Below are 24,476 nucleotides of genomic sequence, written 5' to 3'. Positions count from 1 at the left end.
CCAAAGCAAGTAGGAGGTTTGGTTGGGGTGTAAACTGTGAGGACAGTAATATTTGTTTAACTGCTTCTGGCAATGTTAACTGGAATGCTTTGACCTCCCACATCAAGATCATATGCTGTGATGAATAAAAAATTACATTTATTGTAGAATCTGAAACTTCTGGCAGAAACCTGAAGTTTTACTATACCCTAAACCACTGTTGCTGTTACTGAGGTCCAAAATACAGACCTGTTTTCTCTGTCTTTTAAAGTTCTAGTACTTGTTTAAAATGAAAGTCATGCTTGTATTTCTTAATCTTCTATTTTGGTTGCATAATATTGTCCTAAATCTTCATTATGAATAAAAAATTACATTTATTGTAGAATCTGAAACTTCTGGCAGAAACCTGAAGTTTTACTATACCCTAAACCACTGTTGCTGTTACTGAGGTCCAAAATACAGACCTGTTTTCTCTGTCTTTTAAAGTTCTAGTATTTGTTTAAAATGAAAGTCATACTTGTATTTCTTAATCTTCTATTTTTGGCTGCATAATATTGTCCTAAATCTTCATTACATAAGGTGAAACTCAGTCCTTACTGGTAGAAAGTCAGTATTTGCAAACCACTGAATCAGGGGGTCCAAGCATTTGCCCTGAGAACCAGGATGTGACTGCAATGTCTCAGGAACTGCTGAATTCTCCAGCTGTGATCTTGGTATGAGTAAGGCTTTGCCCACCAGCCTACTGCCTAGTCCACATAAAAGGTTTGTGACTCAGTTCTTGACTACTTTAGTTTAAAATGCTGACTCCCCACACATCTAAACTGCAGAGGCAAATTCCTGTGTCTTTCAGCTCTCCCAAGTTCACAGTTGTGACAGATTTTGTCAGGGAAGTGAGCTGGACCAAGAAACAGATGAATAAAAACAAATGAGTTTTTAGGAATACAAATCCTTGCTTGAGTCTTGTTCATGAGCACAAGTGTCTCTTGCTAAAGTGGCTTGCTCCTGGATCCTGGGATTTCTACCTGCATTTTAGAGCCAAGCACAGGACCTGACGTTTTCTTAAAGCATAACACAGGTTCTGAGTGCACAGATTTATCTCTGTCTTGGAGGAACTGTAGAGCTCTTCCAGGCTGGCCTGGCCTGAGATGCCCTGAGCTCATAAGGAGGCAAAATATGGCTCTTGTGGTTTTTGCTGTGGCTGGCAGCTGGACACGTGGCATTTGCTGCAGAGACTTTTCCAAATTCTGTCTGCATTCTTGGAGGAAGTGCAAAGCCACTGTGGGATCAAAGGCAGGCGTGGACTCCACCCCTGGTGGGAGCAGGCTGTGCCAGCCTGACTGCCCCCTGAATGCAGCCATTGGCAGACCCTTCCCAGTGCTCATCTGCCTGAGGGGGAGGAACACGAGGCATTTCCAGGCATTGCAGCTGCACTGCAAGAGCAGAGTGCCCCCCTCGGGTAGCCAAGATAGGGAAAAACTTGTTTGTTGTCTTTTTAGAGGGTGGTTTTTACACCCTCCCCAATGCCTGATTTTTCTGGCTCTCCCTACACATCTCTTCACCCTCTGGAGCCCTGTCTTCTCCCCCAGCATGAAATTAATCTGGGCATCTGTGCATGCCAAATCCAGAAGAGACCATGAACTGAAAAGCCTGTTTATGAACCCCTTAGAATGGGTAAGTTTTTATTCATGGAGAAGACCACAGCCAAAAGGAGTGGGTTTTTAGCATTTTGGGCAGCTATGAGAGACATGCCTTGAGGAAAAAACCAAATCCTATCCTTCACACCTGCCTGAAGACACAAGCAAACTATTTCTCATGCACCATTTTAGGTTTGTGAAGGCTACTGTAGAAACTGCTTAGGTCAAATATTTTAGGACAAAGAAAAGCCAGATGTGGCCTCTGCAGGATGAATGTGAGCAGTAAGAAGCAAAGCCTAGAGAACATCTTTACCTTAGGTGCCACACAGGATTTGCCAGTGAAGGAAACACCAAGTGACCACACATTGGGGAATGGGATTTTTTTGGCATTCATCCTGCAAGACCAGCCAAGGACAATGCCAGGTTTGCCTTCTATATTTTTAAATCCATATTCATTCTTTTGTGGTTTAGGTGTGCAGCAATTGCATTTTATGTTGGAACAAGGGCTTGTTACAACTCTGGGAATGAAACCTGTGTCCCCTGAAAACTGAAATGTCTTCTAGGTTTGTTCTTTACCTAAAGCCTTGTCTAAGATCTTCTACTGGCATGTTTCAGCTAGGGACTTAGCAAAAACAAACAAGTAAAACAAGGTGTTGGTAATGTTGCAGTTCACAAATAACTACACTGGTCTTAAAGGAGAAATATACAGATATATTTTATTTTTATAAGTAGAAAAATTAAGTATAAAGTTCCTGTAGAACTACTCTTTGCCAGATCAAACATATCAATCATTTAATCATTTCCCATACTAGCAGAAATGCACACAGCATCTTTTGTTTGTAGGAAAATCACTTTTCAAAGGACATGAATTTTGACATTACACAGCTGAACAGCTGCTCATTTCTTTTTTCTCTAGTGCCTTGGCTACCACTGCTTTTCCAAGAACTCTTTTAGGGAAAGACAGGGGAGAGCTCAATTTTAGATTAAAAACTCTTAGTTTTTTTGAAAGCCTTCCCCAGAGACCTATCAAAAGCACCACCCAGTAACAATACAGTGGGTAGTTCTCTTGCCTTGGGAAAGGAGCTCTCTTTAAAGCCCAACTAATTCGTTAGAAGGGATTATAGGATTAAAGAGCTCCTAAAGGCTAGAAACCCACTTCTACAAGACAGTAATTGTTTATTTCAAGGATAGTGATGCTGCAGCTTTCATGAGTCTCAGAGTTAGTACATCCAGAGACGCAGAGAAGCTCGATCAGCTCCCCAGACACCCACTCAGGGAATCCACAAATGGTTTTGGTACAAGAAAATTCCCTATTAAGTTAATTAGTTTTACGTATGAAAAGTTCAGATTAAGAAGAGGACATTGCTTTGACGTTGTTCTGCAGGCAGTCACCACTCATGAAATGATCTTCACTTCAGGCTTGGACTCTTCCAAGGCTCTCAGTTCATCATCCACTTCAGAACTCCACAAAATGTCATACAAACTACACCAAAACAAAAAGGCAAGCAAGATTTAGTGAGCATCCTCCTGTTAAGGGAAGAGACAGATGCACAACTGGCCAGTATGGGAAGGTCATATGCCAGGAAGGGCCCCATCTAGCTTTAAGAGCAGCCAGAAATTGGCTTTACAGCCCAGGACCCCCTTAAGATTTCAGCAGCATCAGCCTCCCACCCCTGCCAGGGCTACCACCATCTCTCACATTAACTGCTGCACGTTGCAGCTGGGCTTCTTCAAGGCCTCACAGATCTTCCTGATGCCTTCATCATCCAGAGGGTTGTAGCTCAGGTCCAGCTCGGTGAGGCACTGCTTGGTGGCCATGACAGTGGCGAGGGTGGCACAGCAGCCTGCTGTCAGGTCACAGTTCCCTAGCCTGCAGGGAGAGGAAAAGCCAGCACAGTGAGCCCTGGCTCCAGGAAACCTTGCCCACCCCCAGGCAGGTGTGGACATCCCCTGCATGGACCAGAAATCCTAGCAAAGATGGCATCTCCAAGGCATCAGCAGGGGCTGGCCTGTGGTCTTGCCACAGGCACAGCTGCCCTCGTGGAGACTGCTGAACACCTCAAAGGCCTCCCTAAAGCACAGCAGTGTGTGGCTATGGGCACAGAAGGAACCCATTGAAGATATTTCCCAGCTATATTGGAGACTTGCAACCACCTCTCTAAAGAGGGCAACTGAGGCCTCTCAGCTGATGACCAAGTAACTTTAAGTGGTCAAAAGACACTTCCTGGGACAGACTTACAAGTCTCATTGATGTCTCCCATGACCCATCTGCTTGACTCACTCACTGTGAATTTAGGCATGAGAGCATAGCTCTGGCTTCTGTCCAACAGCATGGAGAGAACAAGCACAGGGCCCTGAGCATCACACAGCGCAGAGCTGGGTCCAGCTGGGAAGGGAACAGGCTCATGGGGAAGGCAAATCCCACCCCAGGGCTGGAGGTGATGCTCCAGCTGGCTGCCTGCTCCTTCCAGTGAGGCTGGACCAGCACTTGTGCTGGCACCCATAAGGACCATGGAAGTAGAAGACAAAGGGTGAATTCAGACAGCAAGAGAGAAGACGACTTCTGGGTGCACCTTACCATAGGGACTGGATGTTGCAGTTGGGGTGCATCAGCCCTTCACACAGGAGCTCCACACCTGCATCTCCCAGCTTGTTCTCGCCTATGTGCAGTACTTTCAGGTGCTTGTTGGTGCTGAGAGCAGAGCTGACAGCCTTGCAGCAGGCAGTGGTGAGCCCACACTCCCTAACCCTGCAAGGCAAAAGTGAGATGAGACCTAGGTGGGACACCTGGAGACCATCAGGCACCGTTTACTTATTTACATTTATTTAACAGGAGCCCAGGCAGTGGGAACAGAGGAACCAGGGCTTTCCTGCAATCCCTCTACTCTTCTTAATGCCTGTCTGCTCAGTCCTTTCTAGGCAGCACCTCTCCCACTCTTTATGTGGGATGTCTGTCTTGGAGCGTGCACCTAGGAAAGGCACCTGCCCAAGAAGCACAGGAACAAAGAAGGATGAAGTGTGCTGCTCTAACAGTCACTGGTGGCTCCTCTGGCCACTCCTGAGGCACCCCACTGACTTCCAGGCCACCAGGGCAAGAACCCAGCTGGGGGCAGGAGCTGAATCTGCAATGTAGGAAAATTCAAGTTCTAACTGAAAGAACAAACTTCCTCTCCTAGACTATTCCAGCCTGAAAGGTAAGACAGTCAACAGGACAGCATGATGAGAAATGTTTAATGTCACTAGAACTTTCTTTTGTCTCATCAGTGAGAGGCCTTCGCTCCAGTGGAGAACCTGAGATATCTGATCACAGCACTCATTTTGCTATTTCATCAGGCCTTTCCGACTTCAAAAGTATCTTAAATGTCATTTGTTGCATGATAAAACAATTCATTAGAAGCCCTGAAAGTGATGCCTGGTTTCCTTTTGGTTGTAACAGGATAACTGTGATAGGGCACATCTTCAAAGTGTCTGTGAGTTTAGAAATACAAATCCTTTTCAAGTCTTTAAGTCTAGAAAAGCTCTTTTTAACTCTATAAATCCTTTCAGTGACAACCAGCAGGAGCTGCTTATGGAACCATCACAACCTAGGATCTAGCTGGGTGGGCATTACTTCACCTTACATCTTTCTTCAGTGAGGCCTCCAAAGAAGGCAGCAGATATGGAAACTTGACAGCAGCTCACCATAGCTCCTGAAGTTTAGATTTGGGATCCTTGAGTGCCTGACAGAGCATTTCCATGCCTGAGTCTCTCAGGTTATTGTCTATCAGACTGATCTCTGTCAGGGTGTCCTTTGTACTGATGAGTCTGGAGAGATCTTTACAGCTAGCACTTGTGAGATCACAATCCCATAACCTGCAGGGAAGAACAAAATGTTATTTTCTCCCAGGAATTACTTAGATTAGAAAACAGAGTCATGTTTTAGTATTCTGAATTTCTGGTTACACGTCTCATTTTCTTGTATCCTTTCACACACCATACCACACTGCTTCCTTCCTTCCTTTCTTTCCACTTGCTGCACCAAAAGCTCTGCTTTTAACAAACAAAAGACACAGAAATATGCAATTATAGTAGACAGCTAACTCAACTGGAAGCCAAGACAATTCCATCATAAACTTCTATTTGCCCTCTCACCAGAATATGATCCAAGTAATTTCAGTGTGGTCCTATTTGTTCATGGTGTTCTCCACCCAGTTTTTGGAAATTAACTGATTTGCAGCTGAAACATTTTTTTGACCATAAAGGGTAAATGAGAAATTTCCACTTTGGAGCAAACCAGCAGCACAACCTGAACAGCTCAGAAGCTGCAGAAGGGATGTAAGAAACCTCTGCCCCCCCTTACCACAACTTCTGGATTTTGCAGCTAGGATGCATCAGTCCCTGGCACAGCAGAGCCAGACCGGAGTCCCCGATCTTGTTGTCCCCCACAGAAAGATCCATCAGAGATGACTTGTTCCTGAGAACAGCACTGATCTCCATACAGCTATCGCTGGTTATGCCACAGTTCTCCAGGCTGCAGGAAGAAGCACAGTTGGAGTTGCTGCTCCAGACCCACCTGTGTTAGATACACCCCAATACCCCAGTTCAGACTGAGAAGGGTCTATGGGCTGGTTCCTTGCTGCAAACCAGTGCAGCTCAGCCAGGCACTGCTACATCCTGCAAGGTTCAGAGAAGATACAGATGTCCAAGATGGGACTCTGGGTGAGGCAACACACTGCTCCTGCATTTCATGAGGCTGCAGGGCACTTTGACCCAGCCATTCATATGAATTAATGCAAGGATCATTCTTGCCAAACTTCCCTTTTTATCAGTTATCCTTTTAAAGAGGAACTTTTGGCAGCATCACACAGTGAGTCCCTGCTGAGCCAACCCCTGCTGAACCTCAGGGGCAAGATAAAATTAATTGTGCTTTTCCCAGAAAGCCCTTCATGGGCTTTACCACAGAAATGAGGCCAAACCCAGCACCTTTGTTTTCTAGCAAAAAAGGGCTCTGAATAAGTATACTCAACAGGCTGGTAATTCCAGTTTAAGAACTAGAGCCACTGAGGGTGATTGTTCCTCCGCTCTGAGACACAGGTGAGCAGTTTCCCTTAGTAAGCGGTGGTTTAACCTGGAGTGCCGAAACCCCCAAAACTGAAAGCCCCAGACATTTGTGTGCAGTTTCCAGTTACATAAATCTGAACCAGCCAAAAATCTGGCCTATATTTCAAACATTCCTGACAATTTTTCCTGTCCTATGGATGTTGTGACTAGCAGCAGCACTAGCTGCCATTAGAGATGACCAGCTCTTCCTTACTGTAGTAGCTCTAGGTTGCAGCTTGCCTCCACCAGGCCCCTGCACAGCTGCTTCACAGCTGTATCTCCCAGCGTGTTGTTGCTCAGGCTGAGCTCCTTCAGGGTGGGCTTGCTTTGCAGAGCAGCATTGAGAGCTTCCACAATATCAGCTGTGAGTTCACAGTACTCCAGCCTGCAAGAAGAAAAGAAGTCCAGGCAAAAAGACAACCTTCCTTACACATCCTCATCCAACAACAATCAGCTGAGCCTGGTGTGTGTTAGCCAGGGCAGAAAACATGCCAATGTCAGTTGAGATCAGGCAATGCATAAAACCAGAGATATTTAAGTTTTTAACAGCATCTCGCTGCTCACTTCAGGACACATTAAATCTTAAACTAGATCCCAGAGGACCCTAGCAAGACCAGTTTTTACACTAGGCCTCCATTAAACCAGTGTACAGGCAGCTTGGAGCACAGGGCTGAGCCCTGCACTGCAACACCATCGAGAGCCTCAACTCTGGGCCTGCCCAGGGGGAGCTGGGGCTGCAAATACACCCAGGTCCTGCTCAGTCATGAAACAAGGACCAAGGGCAGCAGAATCTGATGTTTCCTTGGCATCTGAGAGGTCTTGCATTTATAGCCACCACTGCCAGGAGGGCTAAACAAAGCCTATGGGAACAGACACCTGACTTCCAAACCCACAAGATTCACCAGCATGAATAAATACGACAATTTCAGGTAAAACAAGAACAAATCCACACCTGGCAACAAAACTCCTGCTTGTGTCAAGGGAAAAGCAAGCATGGCCCGTCTGATGTCCAAAAAACCCCAGTGACTACTTACTGCAGCTTCTGCAGCTTACAGCTGGGGTTCATCATCCCTTGGCACAGCACCTTCACCCCAGCAGTTCCCAGCCTGTTATCCCCAACATGCAGCTCTGTCAGGGATGGCTGGGCACTGAGCACGGAGCGCAGGGTCTCACAGCTGGCACTTGTCAGATTGCAGTTTTGCAGCCTGCAGGAGAGAGGCAACAGGGGAGAGGGAAATGCACTTCTAGAATTACAGAAGCTCTTCTCAGAGAAGTTGATCTGCTAAGGTTAGAGCTCAGAAGGGACACCACAGCTATGATGGTGCATAACCCTCTAGGAAGTGGTTTGTCCAGGTCAGTACCATTAATTTACAGATGTGCCATAATATTTTATCAACTACACCTGTGCCACAAACAATAGTTTGCACTCATACAGCATCTCCAGGAGAATATGGATCCACCCTACAGGTAGCCCCACAACTGGTTTATAGAAGTGGTTTAAATATCAGGAGGCTGACCCCAGAGATAAAGCAAAGGCATCTTATGATTTCTTGCCCCCTCTAGAAATGTGATCCAGAGTCGGTAGAAGTTTAAATCTCATCCAACCATGGATATAATTTATTTTAATGGTATAGTGCAAGAAGGATCTATGAAGTTGATTCTTCAGCACTCAGGGTTGGAGAAGTTGCATAGGGACTGTGCTAGTATTGCGATGGGTGTTTAATAGAGTTATTGGATAAGACTTTAGAGCAATGGAGAGGTGTTGTGCAGGGAGGTTTGACTTGGGTTTGGTTGCTCTTTTATTTCCTCTTATTTATTCTTCCTTATATTCCTCTTTTTTTTAGTTCCTTTTTATTTGGTTTCTCTTTTTTTAAAGGCACCTTACCAGAACCCCAAAAATGCACAATTTTATTTCTACAGAACTAAAAAACCCTAATTCAGGCTGTTCCTTGAGCATATGGAGAGGTCTGAAGCAAACTCTAGGACAATCTCTATGAAAAATTACTTAAGTCTTCCAGTACAGAGTACCACAGTTACTTCTTGAAGGCCCATCAGAGAGCTGCAGTTTCATCAGCTTCACAGTCAACTTTCTTTCTATTTGCCTGAGTCCTCATTGCAGGGGACACAGGGACTTCAGTATCCAATCTAAAAGGCATATTATTCTTACAAGGTAGTGTCCTGAGGATCCCAGATTCCCCTCAGGAGCTGGAGGACTCATGCACCCTGCAGAAGAGATGCTGGACAGAGAAGGCATCTCTTTGAGGGCTTCTGAGGAGCAGAGGCAGCAGCCACTGGCTCTGACTAAAGCTCCTGCACCAGGGTTGCTGAGAGAAGCCCATTAATGCTATCATGTGGTGGGGTGCCTCTATAAAATGCCTCCCAGAGCCACGGAACTCTCCAGTTTGCTGCATTCTGAGGATCACTGAACGATGACACCCCCACTCTTCAAGGCTCAACCTCAAAGGCATCTGATGTGAATTCTTCATTGAATTTGAGGAGAATTTTCCACAGGTGAGCAGCTTGTACATACTCCTTTAGGTTTGTGTGCTTTTAAGTGGGAATATACTGTAGTAAATGGACTGTGACTGTTGCTGTCCTAGATTATTAAGTACTTTAGATATGCAAGTTAGGCCTGGGAGTTACTGTTGCATTATAGTAAATTCTATGTGAACCTTTGTTAAATTGCTTAACTCAAGCTATTAATCAAGTGCTGTTAAGCTGATTCACAACTTAAATTGTTAAATTTAACTTTCAATTTAAAAATTAAAAGTCAAAACTTTCAGGCCTAAAGTGTTGGTCCAGTCCAGAACTCAGTTTAGCAAGGATTCTGAACCTTGGAATTCAAAAGGACTATCTTATTTTTTCACCTTTTCTTGTCCTGACCCTTTCCCCTTCCCCCAGTCTCCATGTAGATAATTCTTCAGTTGACATTGGTTATTGACTTTAGATTTTTGTTTGCTTTTTCTCTGTGCTTTAACCATCTTGTATGTAGTAGAGTGAACCTTGTCAACAAATTGTTGTGCTTTCACTTTTGTATTAAACCTGCCTTTGCCAGTGATTCTTTAAGAGACCTCAACACACTCATTTGTGACAGCATGACAGAGCAAGACAATCAGCAGAGCTTTACCATAACTTCTGTAGGCTACAGCTTGGCGTCAGCAACCCTTTACACAGGTACTCAACCCCTTCATCTCCCAGCTCATTGTTGTTCAGCTTCAGCTCTGTGAGGGATGGATTTGTATTGATGATGGAGGAGAGATCCTCGCAGTTACTGCTGGAGAGATTGCAGTCATCCAACCTGAAAGACAAGGACAGAAGGAGCACTTTAGTCCCCAGAGTTGCTCTGCTCTCCCTGGCTGGAGCACTGCTCATGAAAGCAGAGTGGGCAATGTCCCTGCGGTTCCTGGGATGCCTCCCTAAGTATGTGCAGGACCTGCTGGGTGTTGCATGGCCCAAACCAAGATGTGCTCTGGGCTGCACCACAGGATGGGCTGGATGGCAGCTTCCAAAGCCTTGCTCCTCCTCTGTGCTGCACAGAAGAGGGCACAAATCCTCCTACAGCTGGAGGAAGCGCCTCCATAAACAGTGACAGTGACAAACCACCTGCCAGCTTACAGGCTGTCAGACTGGTTCTGCACTGAGAACTGCAGCCAGCCCCAGAGACACTCATCAGCAGGTTGGTGTCTTGCAGGTGAGTCATGCTGGTTTGCACCATCTCCAGCAGCAATCTCAGCACACAAACCCTGAGTTTGCAGTTCAGCAGCAGCTTCTCCCACGGGACATCAGCATTCTTCTAGGTGCTGCTAAATGGATGAGGATGAATTTAATTGAAATGAGAGCCAAGGAAAGGATCAGGAGCATGGAACAGCCAGGGAGGTACAGAGGGAGGCAGACAAGACACAGAGCAAAAAGGTGTCATTAAGAACCATACAGCCCCAGGCACAGCCACAGCCAGGAGTGCCAAAAGTTGCATGGTCATTTCTCCTTAGACAACAGTATGAAAACTGAGGCTCTTAGGAGGGTTCTCCTTCCCTCCCCCAGCAAGAAGACATTACTTCCAAAGGGATCATGTTCAACACTGCTGAAACAACCCCTGCAGCAGTCACCTTTATCCACTGCCTCTGGAGCAGCCCAGGAAACAACCAGGAAACAACCATCCCACTGCCTTCTGCCACCCAAGGCAGGCCTTGGGAAGTCAAGGCTAGGTCTGTGAAGCTTTGTCTAGAGCAGCCCAGGAAACAACCTGCCCAGGAAACAACCATCCCACTGCCTTCTGCCACCCAAGGCAGGCCTTGGGAAGTCAAAGGCCAGGCCCGTGAAGCTTTGCCTGCAAAAGGCTCCTTTGCAAAACAAAAGGAAGTCACCCTCAGCAGGTCCGAAGCCCTCCAAGACACTGCTGGCATGAAGTGGCCCATCCTCTCCAGCCCCAGCAGGATGATGCCATCCCATGAAGTGTGAATTCCCAAACAGCAAAGGGGAAAGATTGCAGTAGCAACTCTTCTGGGCCCTGTCCTACACCTTACACCCCAGGAGATGGTTGCCTCCCACTGTCTGCTCAACAAACCAGGCTGGTACTTCTGAAGGTCAACTGAAGAATTAAAAGCTGATGGCACACAGCTTGTACCTGACTACTGAAGCCAAAATCACTTGACAGCATCAAGCCTGCAACCCAGAGTGTGCAACCTAATAAGCACAGAGAGATGTATCCCCTCTCTTGAGAGACAAAGGCAGAATAACCAAAATGGTGGTCAAATTTTAAATCACACTACCTACCTGAGCCCTGTGGCCCACCAAGAAACAAAGCTACATTACTTCATACCAAAGAATATTTATCTGTAGTTGAAAAAGCTTTGCAAGAGGATGGGGGTTTATGCACCCTTTGAATTAACTTTCTGGATAAAAATAGGTAGACTCATTACTGCTGCTGTGCAATTTCTAAGTCCCGGGTCAAAGAGTTCTGAAGATGAAAAGCACAGGAGAGAAATACAACAGTTCTTACTCAAAAGAGAGGCTATACAACTAGTTACTACCTGATGGTTTTGCAGGATTTCATTGTGGTCAGAAGTTCAGCCCATCTAGATGGGCTCATCTCTTCACATTGGATGTCAAGCTCCATTTTGACAGTTGAGATAAGACCTGAAAATTAAAACAAAATAAAACCACCTTTTTAAAAAAACTGACTGAGAAGCAACGATGTTCTTCAATCCCCCCAGCTCTCAGCCATGAGTCATACTGTGCAAAGGGGACAGATTATAATTTTCCAAAACCTGCAAACACCAGTATAAGGCCAGGAGAGTTGAAATGGTTTTGTCTTGGGAAGGCCTTTCTCTGAGAGGAAAACAGCACAGGAATCCTGAAGAGATACAGCAAAAGCGTGTTATCTGGAGGCTGCTTGTGTGAGAATGACATCCCCCTTCGCTCTCCAAGGGAGCTTAACAGGGGCACTGGTGCTACTCCCTATGGCACTGCTGAGCACACAGACACCAAGTGCCACCAGCACACCTGACCCATTGTGGAACCTCAAGCTGTACTTAAAATCGCGGTATTTTTGAGATAATTTGGGTGAATGAGGAAGATGAGCATGAGAACTGCCTGGGCTCAAATTAAAACTCCTGCTGGACATGTATGTCTGTATGTGAGAAGTGGAACTTGCATGGATGGGAGAAGTGTTCCTCCACAATTCGATATCCAGGGTTTGAAAGATCACTCTGGTCGGGCAAATCCAAGTACAGAGAAGCTGGTAAGCAGATTTGTTGTTGTTGTTGTTGTTCTGCAGTCAAACTGCATTTCTGAAGTGATGTAAACACAGCGCTGTGCAGAACAGCTCCAGATAAACGTGCACAAAAACATGCCAAGGCCAGTGGCTGAGCTCTAGGTTTAGTCTACAAGGGATGGGGTTAAAGGCAGCGCTGTAGTAGGTGACAAAACGCAGCCTTGGTCTCCTGGTTTGGCCAGCATGACTCAGACTACGGGGTATGAAAAAGAAATAATCCCTGAGCCATCCCATCGGAATGTGAGCTGCAGGCAGCCACCGACCACCCTCATTCCAGTGCCCTCCTGCCGCCGTACCACGGCGGGGACCCCAGGCTGGCTTTTCCCAGAGGCCAGCTCGGGGCCGGCGCTGCCGTCAGGTCGCGCCCACAACAAACCCGGCACCACGTGGGGCGGGACCCGCGGCCGGACCGGGACCTGGCGCCAGCGGCATCCTGAGCGCTCGGACGTGCTCGGCCTCTGCCCTTCCCTTCCCTTCCCAACGCGAGTGCTGCTGGCAGTCCCGGCCCACGGCCTCCGTGGGATCGCACCACAGCCCCACGTGCCGCGGGGTGACGGGGATCGCAGCCAGCGGCGACACGCGAGGGGACAGTGGCAGCCGGGCTGTCACAGCCCTCCCCGCGTCGCTCGGGTACTCTCCCGTTTCGCCCCCCGCCCGGATCGACGAAGGTTTTTCCCTCAGCCCCGAGTTCTGCGCCCTCCTGCGAGCCGAGGGGATCCCGTTCGGGGTCCCGGCAGCGGCCCGCTCCTTTCCCGAGGCGCTGCCGCCGCGCCGCCGCCCCTGCCCGGTCCCTGCCCGGTTCCCACCGCCTCCCGCACCGCAGGCAGCGCTTTTCCCTCCCAGGCTTGCTTCCTTCCCGGCTCCCTCCGCCCCGGCCCGGCCCGGCCCGGCTCCCCCGCTCCTACCGCCGCGCCGCCACCGCGCAGCTGCCGCCGGCTCCGGCCCGGCTCCGCCTCGTATCGCGGCGGGGAGGAGCAGGATCTGTCTCTCCTCCCCTTCTTCCCTCTCTTTCCCCTTTTCCTCTTTCTCTCTCTTTTTCGTCCTCTTTTCCCTCCTTTTTCCCCCCTCTCCCTTTTTTCCTTCCCTCTCTGACACTTAACGCCCTTTCTCCTCTCTTTTGCATTTGTCTTTCCCTTTCTTAATTTTTTTCTGACTTCTCCCTGCTTCCCTTTCCCCCTCTTTCCCGACCTTCTTTTCCCCTTTCCCCTCTTTTCCCTTCTTTCTTTCCCCCTCCACTCTCCTTTATCTGTTTCCTTCATATCTCCTTCCTTCCTTTTTTCTCACTTCCTTCTTTTTTTCTTTTTTCCTTTTTACTTTCAATTTTGCTCTCATGTGTTCCTTCCTTCCTTCCTTCCTTCCTTCCTTCCTTCCTTCCTTCCTTCCTTCCTTCCTTCCTTCCCATTCTTTTGTTCCTTTTCCTGCCCTCCTTTTTTCTGCTATCTCTCCTCTTACTCTATGTCTTTCCTCTTTTTCATCTTCTCACCAGCTTCTCTATTTTTGTCCTCTTTTCCTCCCATTCCTTTTACTCCAATCTCCTGTAGCCCTTTTTTTTTCATCCACCCTGATCTCCCTGATGCTCTTCCCTCATGAGTAGGAGCACTGGGATACACAGGAAACAAGGCAGGAGAAGGAGAAATCCCTGTACCGAGGGGATGCACAAAGGGTGGGAGTATCAAACACAAAATGAGGTAGTGTACCAACCAGCTGGGAGGGAACCTCTGCTGTGTGCCACGACCTGGAGCAGGATGGGGATGCATGCAGGTCACCCGGGGCAAGGTCTTGGCTAGGGGAGACAGGACTTCCCCAGGGAGCTCGGAACTAGGAATTGTTTGAAGTGGAAACAACAAAAATATCCTCAGTGTTTTCCCTGACTTCCAGCTTCCAGACAGCTGTGCATGGGGGGCCAGCCTGGAGGGCCTGGGAAGTGCCTGCTCCCCATCCCTGTCAGCAGTGCTATGTTCCCTCATTAGTGCCGCACGCTGGGCAGAGCTGCACCTCGCTGGCACAAAGGCCTCTCTGAGCTCCGTGGAAGCAAGCTGTGGCAGCAGTGGAGGATGGGCGCCTCGGGCTTGGCTGCTGCCAGGCCTGCTGCCCTCGGGGGCTCCCCCGGTGCCGCCGCCCCGCCCGACCCCAGTGCCGGTCCCGCTCGCCCGCCCGAGGCAGGCGAGGGTGGCAGCGCTTGCTCAGGGCTGGAAGGCATTCGTCATCCCTGGGCTCGCTTCCTCCCCCGCCCGCCGGCTACTCCCTGTCTCCCTCCCTATTGTTCCCGGTAGTTTTAGCGCCGGTAAAAGCTCGTTCAGATTTTCACAAGACGGGACAAAGAAAGGTTTTGAAGTGCCGAGAGGCACTAGGCAACACCCCGACTTGCCTTCCTCCCTCCACTCCCAAAATCTCAGCATCTCCCCCAGTTTTTTCTTCCTACAAACACCCTCTTCCCATAACCCTGGCTCATACAACAGTTCAACTAAACACAACCAGCTGTTCCCTACAAAGCACGGCTTTAAAATGGTTCCGTGCTCCTCCCTGGAAAGCAGGAGGGAAAGTTTCGGGAGTTTCAGAGGCAGCTTTTGGGGCTGGTACGTACCTTGCTGTGGTCGGTTCTGTGCGGGAGCGAGCGGGCAGAGCTGGCGCCTTCCTGCTGCCGTTACCACGCAACCTCTGCTGTCGTACACATGGTGCCTGCTAGAGGGAGGGAAACACTTTTGGGCTCTGACGGCTTTTTTCCTCCCGTGGCAGCTCTTCAGGGCCTTGCAGAGCAAGCAAGCTCACGATTGTGTATGGCTTGTGATGAACCAAATGTTACAAAAAGCCCCTGATGGTGACAGAGGCAGCTTTTACTTCTCACACCGGATCGTGTGGCCACTTGTCGTGGTTTAGCCCAGAGCAAGGGAGTAGCTGCCACTGAAGGATCCATCTGAAAATGAGGCCGCCGCAGTGTTGAAGGGTGAGATGATGGAGTTTGTGTAGTCTCTCCATTCTCCAGGCAAGCCTGTCCTGCCGGGCCTAGGACGGATGCTGAGCACATTACTGCCTACCTGTCACCTTACCTGGGGGTTCTGCATCCCTCTTCCCAGCAGGGGCTAGGACACAGGCAGCCCCCTGCTTCTGCACAAGCTGAATGGTCACAGTGCCTGGAAGGGTCCCTTGGGCACAGCCCTGGTTGTGTCTCCCTAAAACTGCCCCTCAGCAGCAAGCATGGACCTCACTCCTACATCTCCTCCTCCCAAATTCCCACTGGCTCTTCTTCCCTTCAAGGAAAACCCTGCCATCACTCAAGCTACATTGCACTATAGTTGTGGCTTGAAGTAACCTGCCTTCTTCCCCCATTCTCAGTGGTGTGAAGATGAATTCATGTTCCAATAGCCTGCAAATTATCCAGTAGCAGAAGGACATATTTGTCTTTCCCTTCTGTGGCAGCAGATGCTGACAGAGATGATGGCAGAATGATGGCCTAGGAAACAGAGCCTTTCTTGAGCCACAGGAGAAACACTAGAGGCTTTCCCTCCAGTTGCCTTTATTACCCTTCTCCTGGAGGAGATGGGAACCAATCACCAGGAGAGCTCAATGAGCTAAAAGCTACCTGCTTCAGTGCCCAGAAGAGAGAATTCATCTCTTCCCTATTCCCTCTCAGGAAAACAGGGTCATCCACAAAAGAATTTGCTAGAACAGTCCTTGTGCTTCTGGTCTGACCTGGAACTTGCTGAAGCACAGGCAAGGGCTTGGGGATGGCCTGAGCTCCCAGCTCTGGTGCATGTTAGGATGCTCTCTGGCAGGAAATGGAGGGGATGCTGTGGCTGGTGAAGGATGTCTCTGCCCTTTTTTCTTGGCATGATGCTTTCAGGAAGACTACTAGTGTTAGGAATACAGTTTATGCTGGCAAGAGATCCTCTGGTCAACCAGGCAGTTTGAAGTCAGATGCCTGTCATTCAGCCCAAGAGCAAAGGTGTCATTCCTATCCAGCCATTGCTGGCATCTCTCTGCTCTTGGTTCCCGCTTCACTGCACTTATCAGCAGTCTCTAAAGGACAAAGTCTAGTGTTTGTTAGAGGTTTCAGAGAGGTTTATGTGACATGGACCTTCTGTAGACCTCCTGCCCTGGGCAAAGCACCCAATACACTCTGGTCTGTGTTGGTGAAATGTTAGATTTATAGGCCAAATAGCCATGCCAAAAGGTAATGTGCTTCTGTCTCCCTGTCAACCCTTTAGCTGCCTTTGCAGGGACAGCAAAAGGCATCTCTGGAAAAATCTATTGCCCTTTCCCCAGCAAGCAGGACCAGGCCATCCTGGTCATCGAGATACACACAGATCCAGAGGAAATTATATAAAATGGGGCTGAGAAAGCCAAATCAAACACCAGTGAGAAATACCTGTGTACGTCTTGCCACAGGAACAGTGGAAGACTCCTGGCATGGAAGGTGTGTCCATTTGGTTATTTGTACAGACTCAGGCTGATTCCCTAAAGATGCCTTGAGGAGTGTGGCACTGGCATCTGCCCTGTGTTCCCCTCTTTATCACCATTTCCCAGTATCCTTTCTGAGTTCATTCAAATTTATCTCCTCTTTTTTTAGATCCTCTCCCTCTTTTGGGCTTTGTAGCAAGGAGAAAGAGCACAGTGATGCCCATCTTGCCCCTGCTGCCTTTGGGCACAGCTAGCATGAAAGCATGAAGTGCAGGTCTTCAGTCCTGGGATCTGAAGAAGTTGAGATGTGCCTCTGCATTTGAGATGATTTCATTTTAAAAATAAATTTATGCACATAACCCTAGAGTAAACTTATAAAAGAATACTTAAATTAAGGCCATTAGTGTAAACTGAAAACTCTGCCTCTTCCCCTTCTAGCAGTTTCCTGTTTTGTCCTCTCTGCTCTTATGATGCTTCTGTGCATATACTTAATGGTAATTAAAGACAATAAACTTCTAAGAGTAGTGACAGATCTTTTTCTAACTTCACTATGTGATCCCTACCAGAAAATTCATTCCATAAATTCAGCTGTGGAGATCAAAACAGCAAGTTGTAAGCACGTGCCCAGCTCCATTTGTTGCAGCGGGTGATTTATTTATATCCTACTTGATCCATTGCTGGAAGCCATTTGTTCCTTGAGCTTGTGTGCAAACTTCAAGTAAGGCTTTGTAGGGTGAGGAAACACAAAACTTGGGTCATTCCTGAAGAGTCAGTGCTGGTAGTAAGCTGTTAGTGAGGTGGCTGAGCAAGGTTTGGGTTTTTCAGCAAATACAGGCAATTGCTCACCCTGACTTGCATGCATGCACACACACATATGGATGTTCCATACTGTGGCAGCTCATTACAGATTCCCACAAGAAAACCATTAGGGAGGAAATTCTTGCTGTTCTGATGTGGTCGCCTTGTTCTTGTAAAAGAAAAGCTGTTGTTTCCATTTTGCCCTGGTTTTGTTTTTTGGGGAGTGGAGAGCATTATAATGAAATAGTGCTGTGAGTGTATGTGTAATATTTTATCCCTGTGCACACAGTCTTCCACAGTGGGTCCAGCGAAAATGGAGCCCCAAAAAATGGAACTTTCCAGATATGTTCATGAACCAACACACCTGCAGAAAAAATACTGTCAGAAGAATTTTTCTCACATCCCTGCTTTTCTTCATTTCTGTCTCAGCCTGCCGCAGTGTTTGCCTGCCCGTCTGCAGAGGGCGATGCAGCATCAGTTTGACCAGACATGGTCCTCTGGCTTTGCCTCATCCCCAAGTTACCCTTGGTCACGAAGACATTGCAGGGGTTGAGGGCTGAGATGGGGCCACAGCTAGAGGGGAAAAGGAAAGGACCAGGCCAGAAACACAGGTGTATTTCACAGCGCAGTCTCTTCATGCCAGCTGTGCAGCAGCTGATGAAATGGGAGACTGCAGTGGATTTCACTTTCCTTTTAAATCCTGCTGCACAGGAAGACTTGAATAATTTGCTGAAACTTTGAAGGCCACTGTAGGGACAGCTGGTTATTTCATGAGTTTGTGCAGGACTCAGAAATGTGAGTTTAAATCAGCTTTAAAAGGCAACAATGAAATCTTGAAGTGAAAAGAACCCCAACAACCATATACTCATCTGGTTTTCAGACTTCAATTTGCATGTTACCATTGCCTTTTTGCAGAAAGGAATAGTAGATGTCCTCTGCCAGTAGAGGCATCTCTCTCTAGTCTCCATGAGAATACCCATGATTTGTGCCCAAAAAAAATCACTTTTTGTCCTAGAGTCACGATGGTTGGAAAAGATCTCAAAATTATCATGCATTCTGTTAACCCAGCATCACTGTGTTCATCACCAAACCATGACCCAGAGTTACACCCACATGCCTTTTGAACATTTCCAGGGATGGTAATTCCAACACTTACCCGGGCAGCCTGTTCCAATGCCTGACTTCCTTTCAGAGAATATTTTTTTTCCTAATATGCAGTCTAAACCACCCATGATACAACTTGAGGCCATTTCCACTCATCCTGTAACTTGTCACCTGTGAGAAGAGACCTCTTCACCTCACTAAAACTCCTTTCAGGTACTTGTAGAAGTGATGGGGTCTTCTGAGCTGCCTTTTCTCCAGGCTAAACAATTCCAGTTCCCACAGCTGCTTCCCATAAGCCTTGTGCCATAAAAAAACCCCACTGCATCCTACAATTCCAGTTCCCACAGCTGCTTCCCATAAGCCTTGTGCCATAAAAAACCCCACTGCATCCTCTTTAATCCAGTTCTTCCTTGAGTTATTGGAATTAATTTGCTGTAAAGGTTTGGGGGTGGGATATTTTGGAGTCACCTCAGGTGTAGGCTGGGGCCAGTGAGCAGCTTGAAAGCTGAATTTCATTGTCATTGAAATTTGCCAGAAAGGTTATTTCCTTGGGCATGTAACGAGGAAAGTGCTCAGAACTGTTTTCTTCCATTGATTCCCAGTTCAGTTTGTGGCAGGGATGGTGATCCTTCCAGCTGAGTGTAATCCTTTGAGGTTAGTTTTTTCCATGATACACCATCAGTTTTTGAAAACAGCTTCTCTTTTTTTTTAAAGCTTTTTGCAATAGAACTGGAGCAGAATGTGAAGCACTTGCTTGAACTTTGCACCTGGATAAATTCAGAGAGCAAAGTCTTGACCTTTTGTTTAATAAGTGTCACCTACATCAATGACTCCTTGAGGTGTTCTGATTCCATCTTAAATTTACAGAAGACAAATAAGTGTTTTGGCTCTACCAGAGGCCTCCAGGTGCAGTGATCTCCAAATGCTTTCCTGCTCTTGGGTGGGATGAGAAAGGGAGGGCTGGGGCCAGAGCTGTGTGGGAAGAACTGGATGCAATGGGTGCTGCTCACTGTTGTGGCTTTGTCCAATATTCAATAAGGAAACCAAAGACCCTCTTGCAGTGCCAGGAATCCACAGACAGTGTTGTGCCTGCCTTAAGCACGGGATAGGCAAATGCATCCGTGTAGCTGTACTGGCAGCAGGAGAGGTCACTCACTCTGCTGAGCCTGGACGAGACTGAGGGGAGACCTCACTGCTGTGACACCTTCCTGCTGAGGGGAAGAGGAGGGGCAGGCACTGATCTCCTCTCTCTGGTGCCCAGTGACAGCACCCAAGAGAATGGCCTGAAGCCGTGTCAGGGCAGGTTTAGGTTGGGCTTCAGAAAAAAGTTCCTCACCCAGAGGGTGTTTGGGCACTGGAACAGCTCCCCAGGGAAGCGGTCACGGCACCAAGGCTGACAGAGTTAAAGAAAAATTTGGACAATGCTCTCGGGCACAGGATGTGACTCTTGTGGTGTCCTGTGCTCAGCTGAGAGTTGGACGCGATGATCCTTGTGGGTCCCTTCCAACTCGACATATTCTGTGGTCTTTAAAAATGTCAAGGAAGCAAATAAGAATATGAATAATTTAAAAATGCAAACCCACTAATGCTGTGGTTTGCTATGGAAGCAGACGGCAGGCTGGGAACCGAGGGCACAAAAGTAGCTGGAGAATGCGGGCATCGATCCCGCTACCTCTCGCATGCTAAGCGAGCGCTCTACCATTTGAGCTAATTCCCCGCGCTGGTGCTCTCGTCACCCAACACAACCATATTGACTTCTCGCGAGACGCCGTGCGCTGCTAGCAGTTGCCCGTCCCGGTCGGGGGTCCCAGTGCGCCTGCGCGGGAGCGCGACGGCCGGGGCTCGGCGGCGGGCCGGGCTGGGCGCGCGCCGGGAGAGGAGGATGCGCCCCGCGGTGAGAGCCGGAGCGGGGACGGGCGGGAGTGGGAACGGGGCGGGAGTGGGAACGAGATGGCAGTGGGAAGGGGAATGGCGGGGGGCTGCGAGGGGCTGTGTGTGTGGCGGGCAGGGTGCGTTGGGCTGTGTGCGAGGGGCGGCGGTGCGTGTGGAGGTCGGAGCCGGGGCTGGGGCGCCCGGCACGGGCTCTGCCAGCGGCCTGGGCTGCGCTCCGAGCCGCGCCGGGGCTGCGCTGGGCTCAAAACAACGGAACAGCCAAACACCCCCCACCCTCTCCCCATAAAATAGCGAGCCCCCAGCCCGCCCCCGGCTGATGAAGGGCCCGGAGCTGCCCCGATGACCCCGCTGGTGCTCGGGGAGGCTTCGCCTGCCCGCGGCTCCTCACGGCCCTCGGGGCGCTGAGCCGCACCAGCCCTGCGGGGCTCGGGCTGGCACTCGGCCCGGGCAGCCCCCGGTGCTGCCGCCATCCCTGCTGGGACATCCGGGCTGGGTCCCGGCACGGCGCTGGGACAGCTGCCGTGCCCAAGAGCCTGGATGAGCGAACCTGCGGCGGGCAGTTGTTCTCCCCGCCTTGCCTTGCAATGTCTCCTTTGAAAACAACACCCACAGAAGTGAAATCTGGCACCGTGGTGAATCGTGAGGTCTTTTTCTCCAAAAAATGGTTCCGTTTGCTCTTGTGCTCCAGCTGGAGTAGAGTTAAAGGCAGCGATTTCCCTGCTGGACAAGGAAGGAGATGCTGGCTCTGGAGCAGGGAACTTCAGGTGCCTGTTGAAATGGCAGATGGGGACATGTGCTGGAGTCTTCTGGGGAGCTGCATTGACCAGATGGGATTTTGGTGCCTGTTTTGGATGCGGGAAAAGGGGATGCCCTCAATCAAGGGCTGCATAGCAAAGCAGGTGAGAGCATTGGGTCATTTCTCTGCGAGCGCTATGCTGAGGAAGACAAAGCTGTTGGTGGGCTTGCAGTGTTTAGTTAAAGCTGTGTTCAGCAGTAGGAATATCCAGGACTCAGTTAAAAACCTGTCATTCTGGTAAATATCTTGCCTATCATTTTTCTTCCCCTCTGATGTTCTTGAGTCAGACAAGACAAAACCCAAAAAGCGTTGATGGCCAGTGCAAAATACTTTCTGAACGAAGGTGATTACAAAATAACCTTGTTGTATAACCTCAGTGGTGGCTGCTTAACACCTAGCTGTGTGGGGAGCAGCAGAGTCCTGGGCTGAGCTGGCCAGGCTGCAGGCAGGGATCCTGGTCACCAAGTCACTGCAATTCACTGAGCCAGCAGGGAGTTTGGTGAAAGTGATGGGACTTGCTGTGGCTTTTGCTCCGTCGAGTTCCTGGGTGCTTACACATTGCTTTCCTGCAGTACTTTTCTACTTCTACCATGGCTGTGTTCAAGCCATCGTTCTGTTGGTTTCAAAACCATTCTCTGCTTAATTTTACACCCTTCCTGATGGATTTGCCTTAGTTCTGCCTGTGAGATACAAGTTTCTTTTTCTGGTTGAATTTGCTGAGCTATCCTCCTCCAGACTATGAATTTCTGATTGAATACTCCTATATACCAACAGCTTTGCAAATTAAATAAGTGCAAAACATTTTTTATTTATTTTACTTGACAGGTTTCAGGCTCTGTGAATGAGGTCTGCTTTTTGCAGAGTTTGGTTAATAGGTTCTCTGAATGATATCTTATTGAAATACTTGGAATTTTAAATTTACTCCTCTTTTGTTCTTTTTGACGTGTTGCATCTTACTTTAAAGGGTCAGTGAAGCATGACCTCAGAGCTCTTCAGAAACTCTCCTGTCTCTCATTTATCGTTTTCATGGTTGTGAGCTTCCTTCTCTGTGGGTTTTTTTTTTTTTTGTCAGAGAGAAGATTGGCCAACAAGCATATTCTGAAAGACATGTTTATCTTTAAGAAAAAACCCAACAGCGACCAAACAAGCAAGCAGCCGCACCCATCCAGCAGTATGATTTCTTATCTTGGAGCTTGACTCATAATTTTGATGGCTCCTTACCCTTATTGGTTTTTTTGAAAAGACAGTAGTTTTTGTAGCTATTCCCCTGGGTGCCACACTGGAGACATTGCACTTATGTAATTTTTTTTCTTATGTCCTCCTGTCTCTTTTATATTGCCCTGAGCTGCAGAGCCCCATAATCTTACCCCAGGCTTCTCTTTTTTTTTTCCTCCTTTTTTTTCTGATCTGGAGTAAACCAGGACATGCTTGAGAGTCTCTCCTGCTGAGGACTCTTACCTGCAATGCACTCAACAGTGTTTCAGCAGCTTGGCTTTGCTAAGTATCAGGCTGACTCTGTGGAGCTGGAAAATGTGTTTCAGGCTGTGTTTTGCATAGATGCTCTCAGATGTGAGGTTCCACCGCCTGGGTGTTATATGTGCTTTTCCTGTCACGGGGCAGTCTGCCTCTGAATCATGTTGCTGGGAGCTCCTGGCAGAGCAAATGCAGGGGCAGGGGGAACTGAGCCTTGTCTTCAGCCTTGCTTCATCAACCCCAGCCACAGCCCTCCCTCATTTGTGCCTTGTTTGGTTTAATAATGGGGTTGTACAGCAGCTTTTCCCACAGCAAAACCTCTTTTCTCCTTTTCTTTAGAATTAAAATCGCTCCAAAGAATGTGTGTTAAGGTGGACTTTGAAACTCAAAGCTTCACAGTCATGCTGGAGTAATTCCTGTGCTTTCCTCACCTTCATTTTAATTACAGGGGAGAATAGTTCAGCTCCCACAGCTCAAGCTGTTGGAAGGATATGTGTATGCTCTGCAAATAAACTTTATGCCTGCTTTTCCCTTTCTGTCTTCCACTTGCTCTGGCAGATCCTGAACAATGCTGGGCAAGTATTGTTCGGGTTTTGGTGGATCTCTGTTTTGTCCTTGTGCTCCATCCACACTGAGATGACAGGAGTTGCCTTGCAGGTGATGGAAATATACCACCTAAGGAAGCCTCCAGCTGCTCTGTGTAAAGAACTGCCCCCAGAGATGCTGAGGTTGCAGAGCTATCAGTGCAGCTTTGTGGAAGGTTGCTTGCTGCATCGCCTTCAGCTCTCGGCAGCCTGGGACATCCCAGTTTGTCCATTTTACTGGGTAGTGCAGGGTTCTTTAAGGGGCTGGTTCATGCCACGCTGCAGATAGCTCACATGGCACTGCAAGAGCTGCTGTGTGGTGAAAGGCAGATTTCCAGAATGTGCAAGATACTCTTGTGTACTGAGGGTAGCAATCTCGGCTGGTTTGCCACCATACACCTCCCCGTTTGAGGTAGCAGTGGGTATTTCTGAAGCAAGTGTTCAGACTGGAGTGCTTGCTCTGATTTTCAGGGTGGGTGGGTGCTCTCTGTAGCTGTGGGTTTGCTTTGACACCCTCAGCTTAAGGCGTTTGTAGAGGGACCGGTGCAGATTGTCCCCTCTAAGTGTCTGCTCGAGTGCCAGCCACGCTTGCCGGCTCCGCATCCCGCCGGCTGCTCCTGCGCGTGCCATCCCCCTCTGCACTGCAGAACAGCTAAACCGGGGATGCAAGAAAGCTGGCGAGAAGCCTGGATGTTCCTAGAAAGATATTGATTGCCCTGGACAGTTCGGGGTTGTTCCTTTTGTTTCCCTGGCTCTCGTCACGGGGTCGGGCTCGTTCGGGCGGCAGCTCGCTGGAGGATGGAGAAACAGTGCCGGCTTTGCGGGCTGAGGCTGGAGCGGAGCCATCCCAGCCCGCCTCTCGCAAGTGTTAAGTCTGAAGCAGCCTGCCTGGTAATTCCATTAATGAGAGCCTAGTGCCAGAGAGATAAATGTAATTCCACGGTAAAGCTAACGCTCGGGCTCAG

At 48.6% G+C, this 24,476-nt stretch overlaps 2 protein-coding genes and 1 non-coding gene across 14 annotated transcripts in view; 1 reads left to right on the top strand and 2 right to left on the bottom strand.

The window, feature by feature from the left end:
- Positions 1-2,303: 2,303 nt before the first annotated feature.
- On the bottom strand, positions 2,304-15,303 carry RNH1 (ribonuclease/angiogenin inhibitor 1). Of its 4 annotated transcripts, none has more exons than XM_039728406.1 (10): positions 15,050-15,303; positions 11,723-11,828; positions 9,820-9,990; positions 7,727-7,897; positions 6,907-7,077; positions 5,953-6,123; positions 5,295-5,465; positions 4,192-4,362; positions 3,313-3,483; positions 2,304-3,096 (listed from the first exon to the last, which is right to left on the bottom strand). In XM_039728406.1, the coding sequence occupies exons 2-10, from the start codon at positions 11,806-11,808 to the stop codon at positions 3,009-3,011; spliced, it is 1,371 nt and encodes a 456-aa protein (XP_039584340.1). In that variant the 5' UTR covers positions 11,809-11,828; positions 15,050-15,303; the 3' UTR covers positions 2,304-3,008. The 4 variants fall into 4 exon arrangements, with proteins under 4 accessions (XP_039584340.1, XP_039584337.1, XP_039584341.1 ...); XM_039728403.1 differs by lacking the exon at positions 15,050-15,303 and adding an exon at positions 13,371-13,423; XM_039728407.1 differs by lacking the exon at positions 15,050-15,303 and adding an exon at positions 13,272-13,409.
- Positions 15,304-20,409: 5,106 nt separating this feature from the next.
- On the bottom strand, positions 20,410-20,482 carry TRNAA-AGC. Its single transcript has one exon. It is a non-coding gene; the product is annotated as a tRNA-Ala (tRNA).
- Positions 20,483-20,570: 88 nt separating this feature from the next.
- The window catches only part of LOC120511366 (USP6 N-terminal-like protein), an 83,853-nt gene continuing 79,947 nt past the window's right edge, over positions 20,571-24,476 (top strand). For 8 of the 9 annotated variants that reach the window (XR_005629711.1, XR_005629708.1, XR_005629709.1 and 5 more), the window contains exon 1: positions 20,571-20,659. The gene's annotated coding sequence lies outside the window, so the exon portion shown is untranslated. Of the gene's footprint in view, positions 20,660-21,346; positions 21,558-24,476 lie in introns of all 9 variants that reach the window. The other variant, XR_005629707.1, reaches the window with a different exon arrangement.

Source organism: Passer montanus, unplaced genomic scaffold, assembly GCF_014805655.1.
Source record: "Passer montanus isolate IOZ18808 unplaced genomic scaffold, ASM1480565v1 scaffold65, whole genome shotgun sequence".
Lineage (NCBI taxonomy): Eukaryota > Metazoa > Chordata > Aves > Passeriformes > Passeridae > Passer > Passer montanus.
Note: the sequence above shows the minus strand (reverse complement) of the source record. Positions and strands in the feature narration are given on the sequence as shown.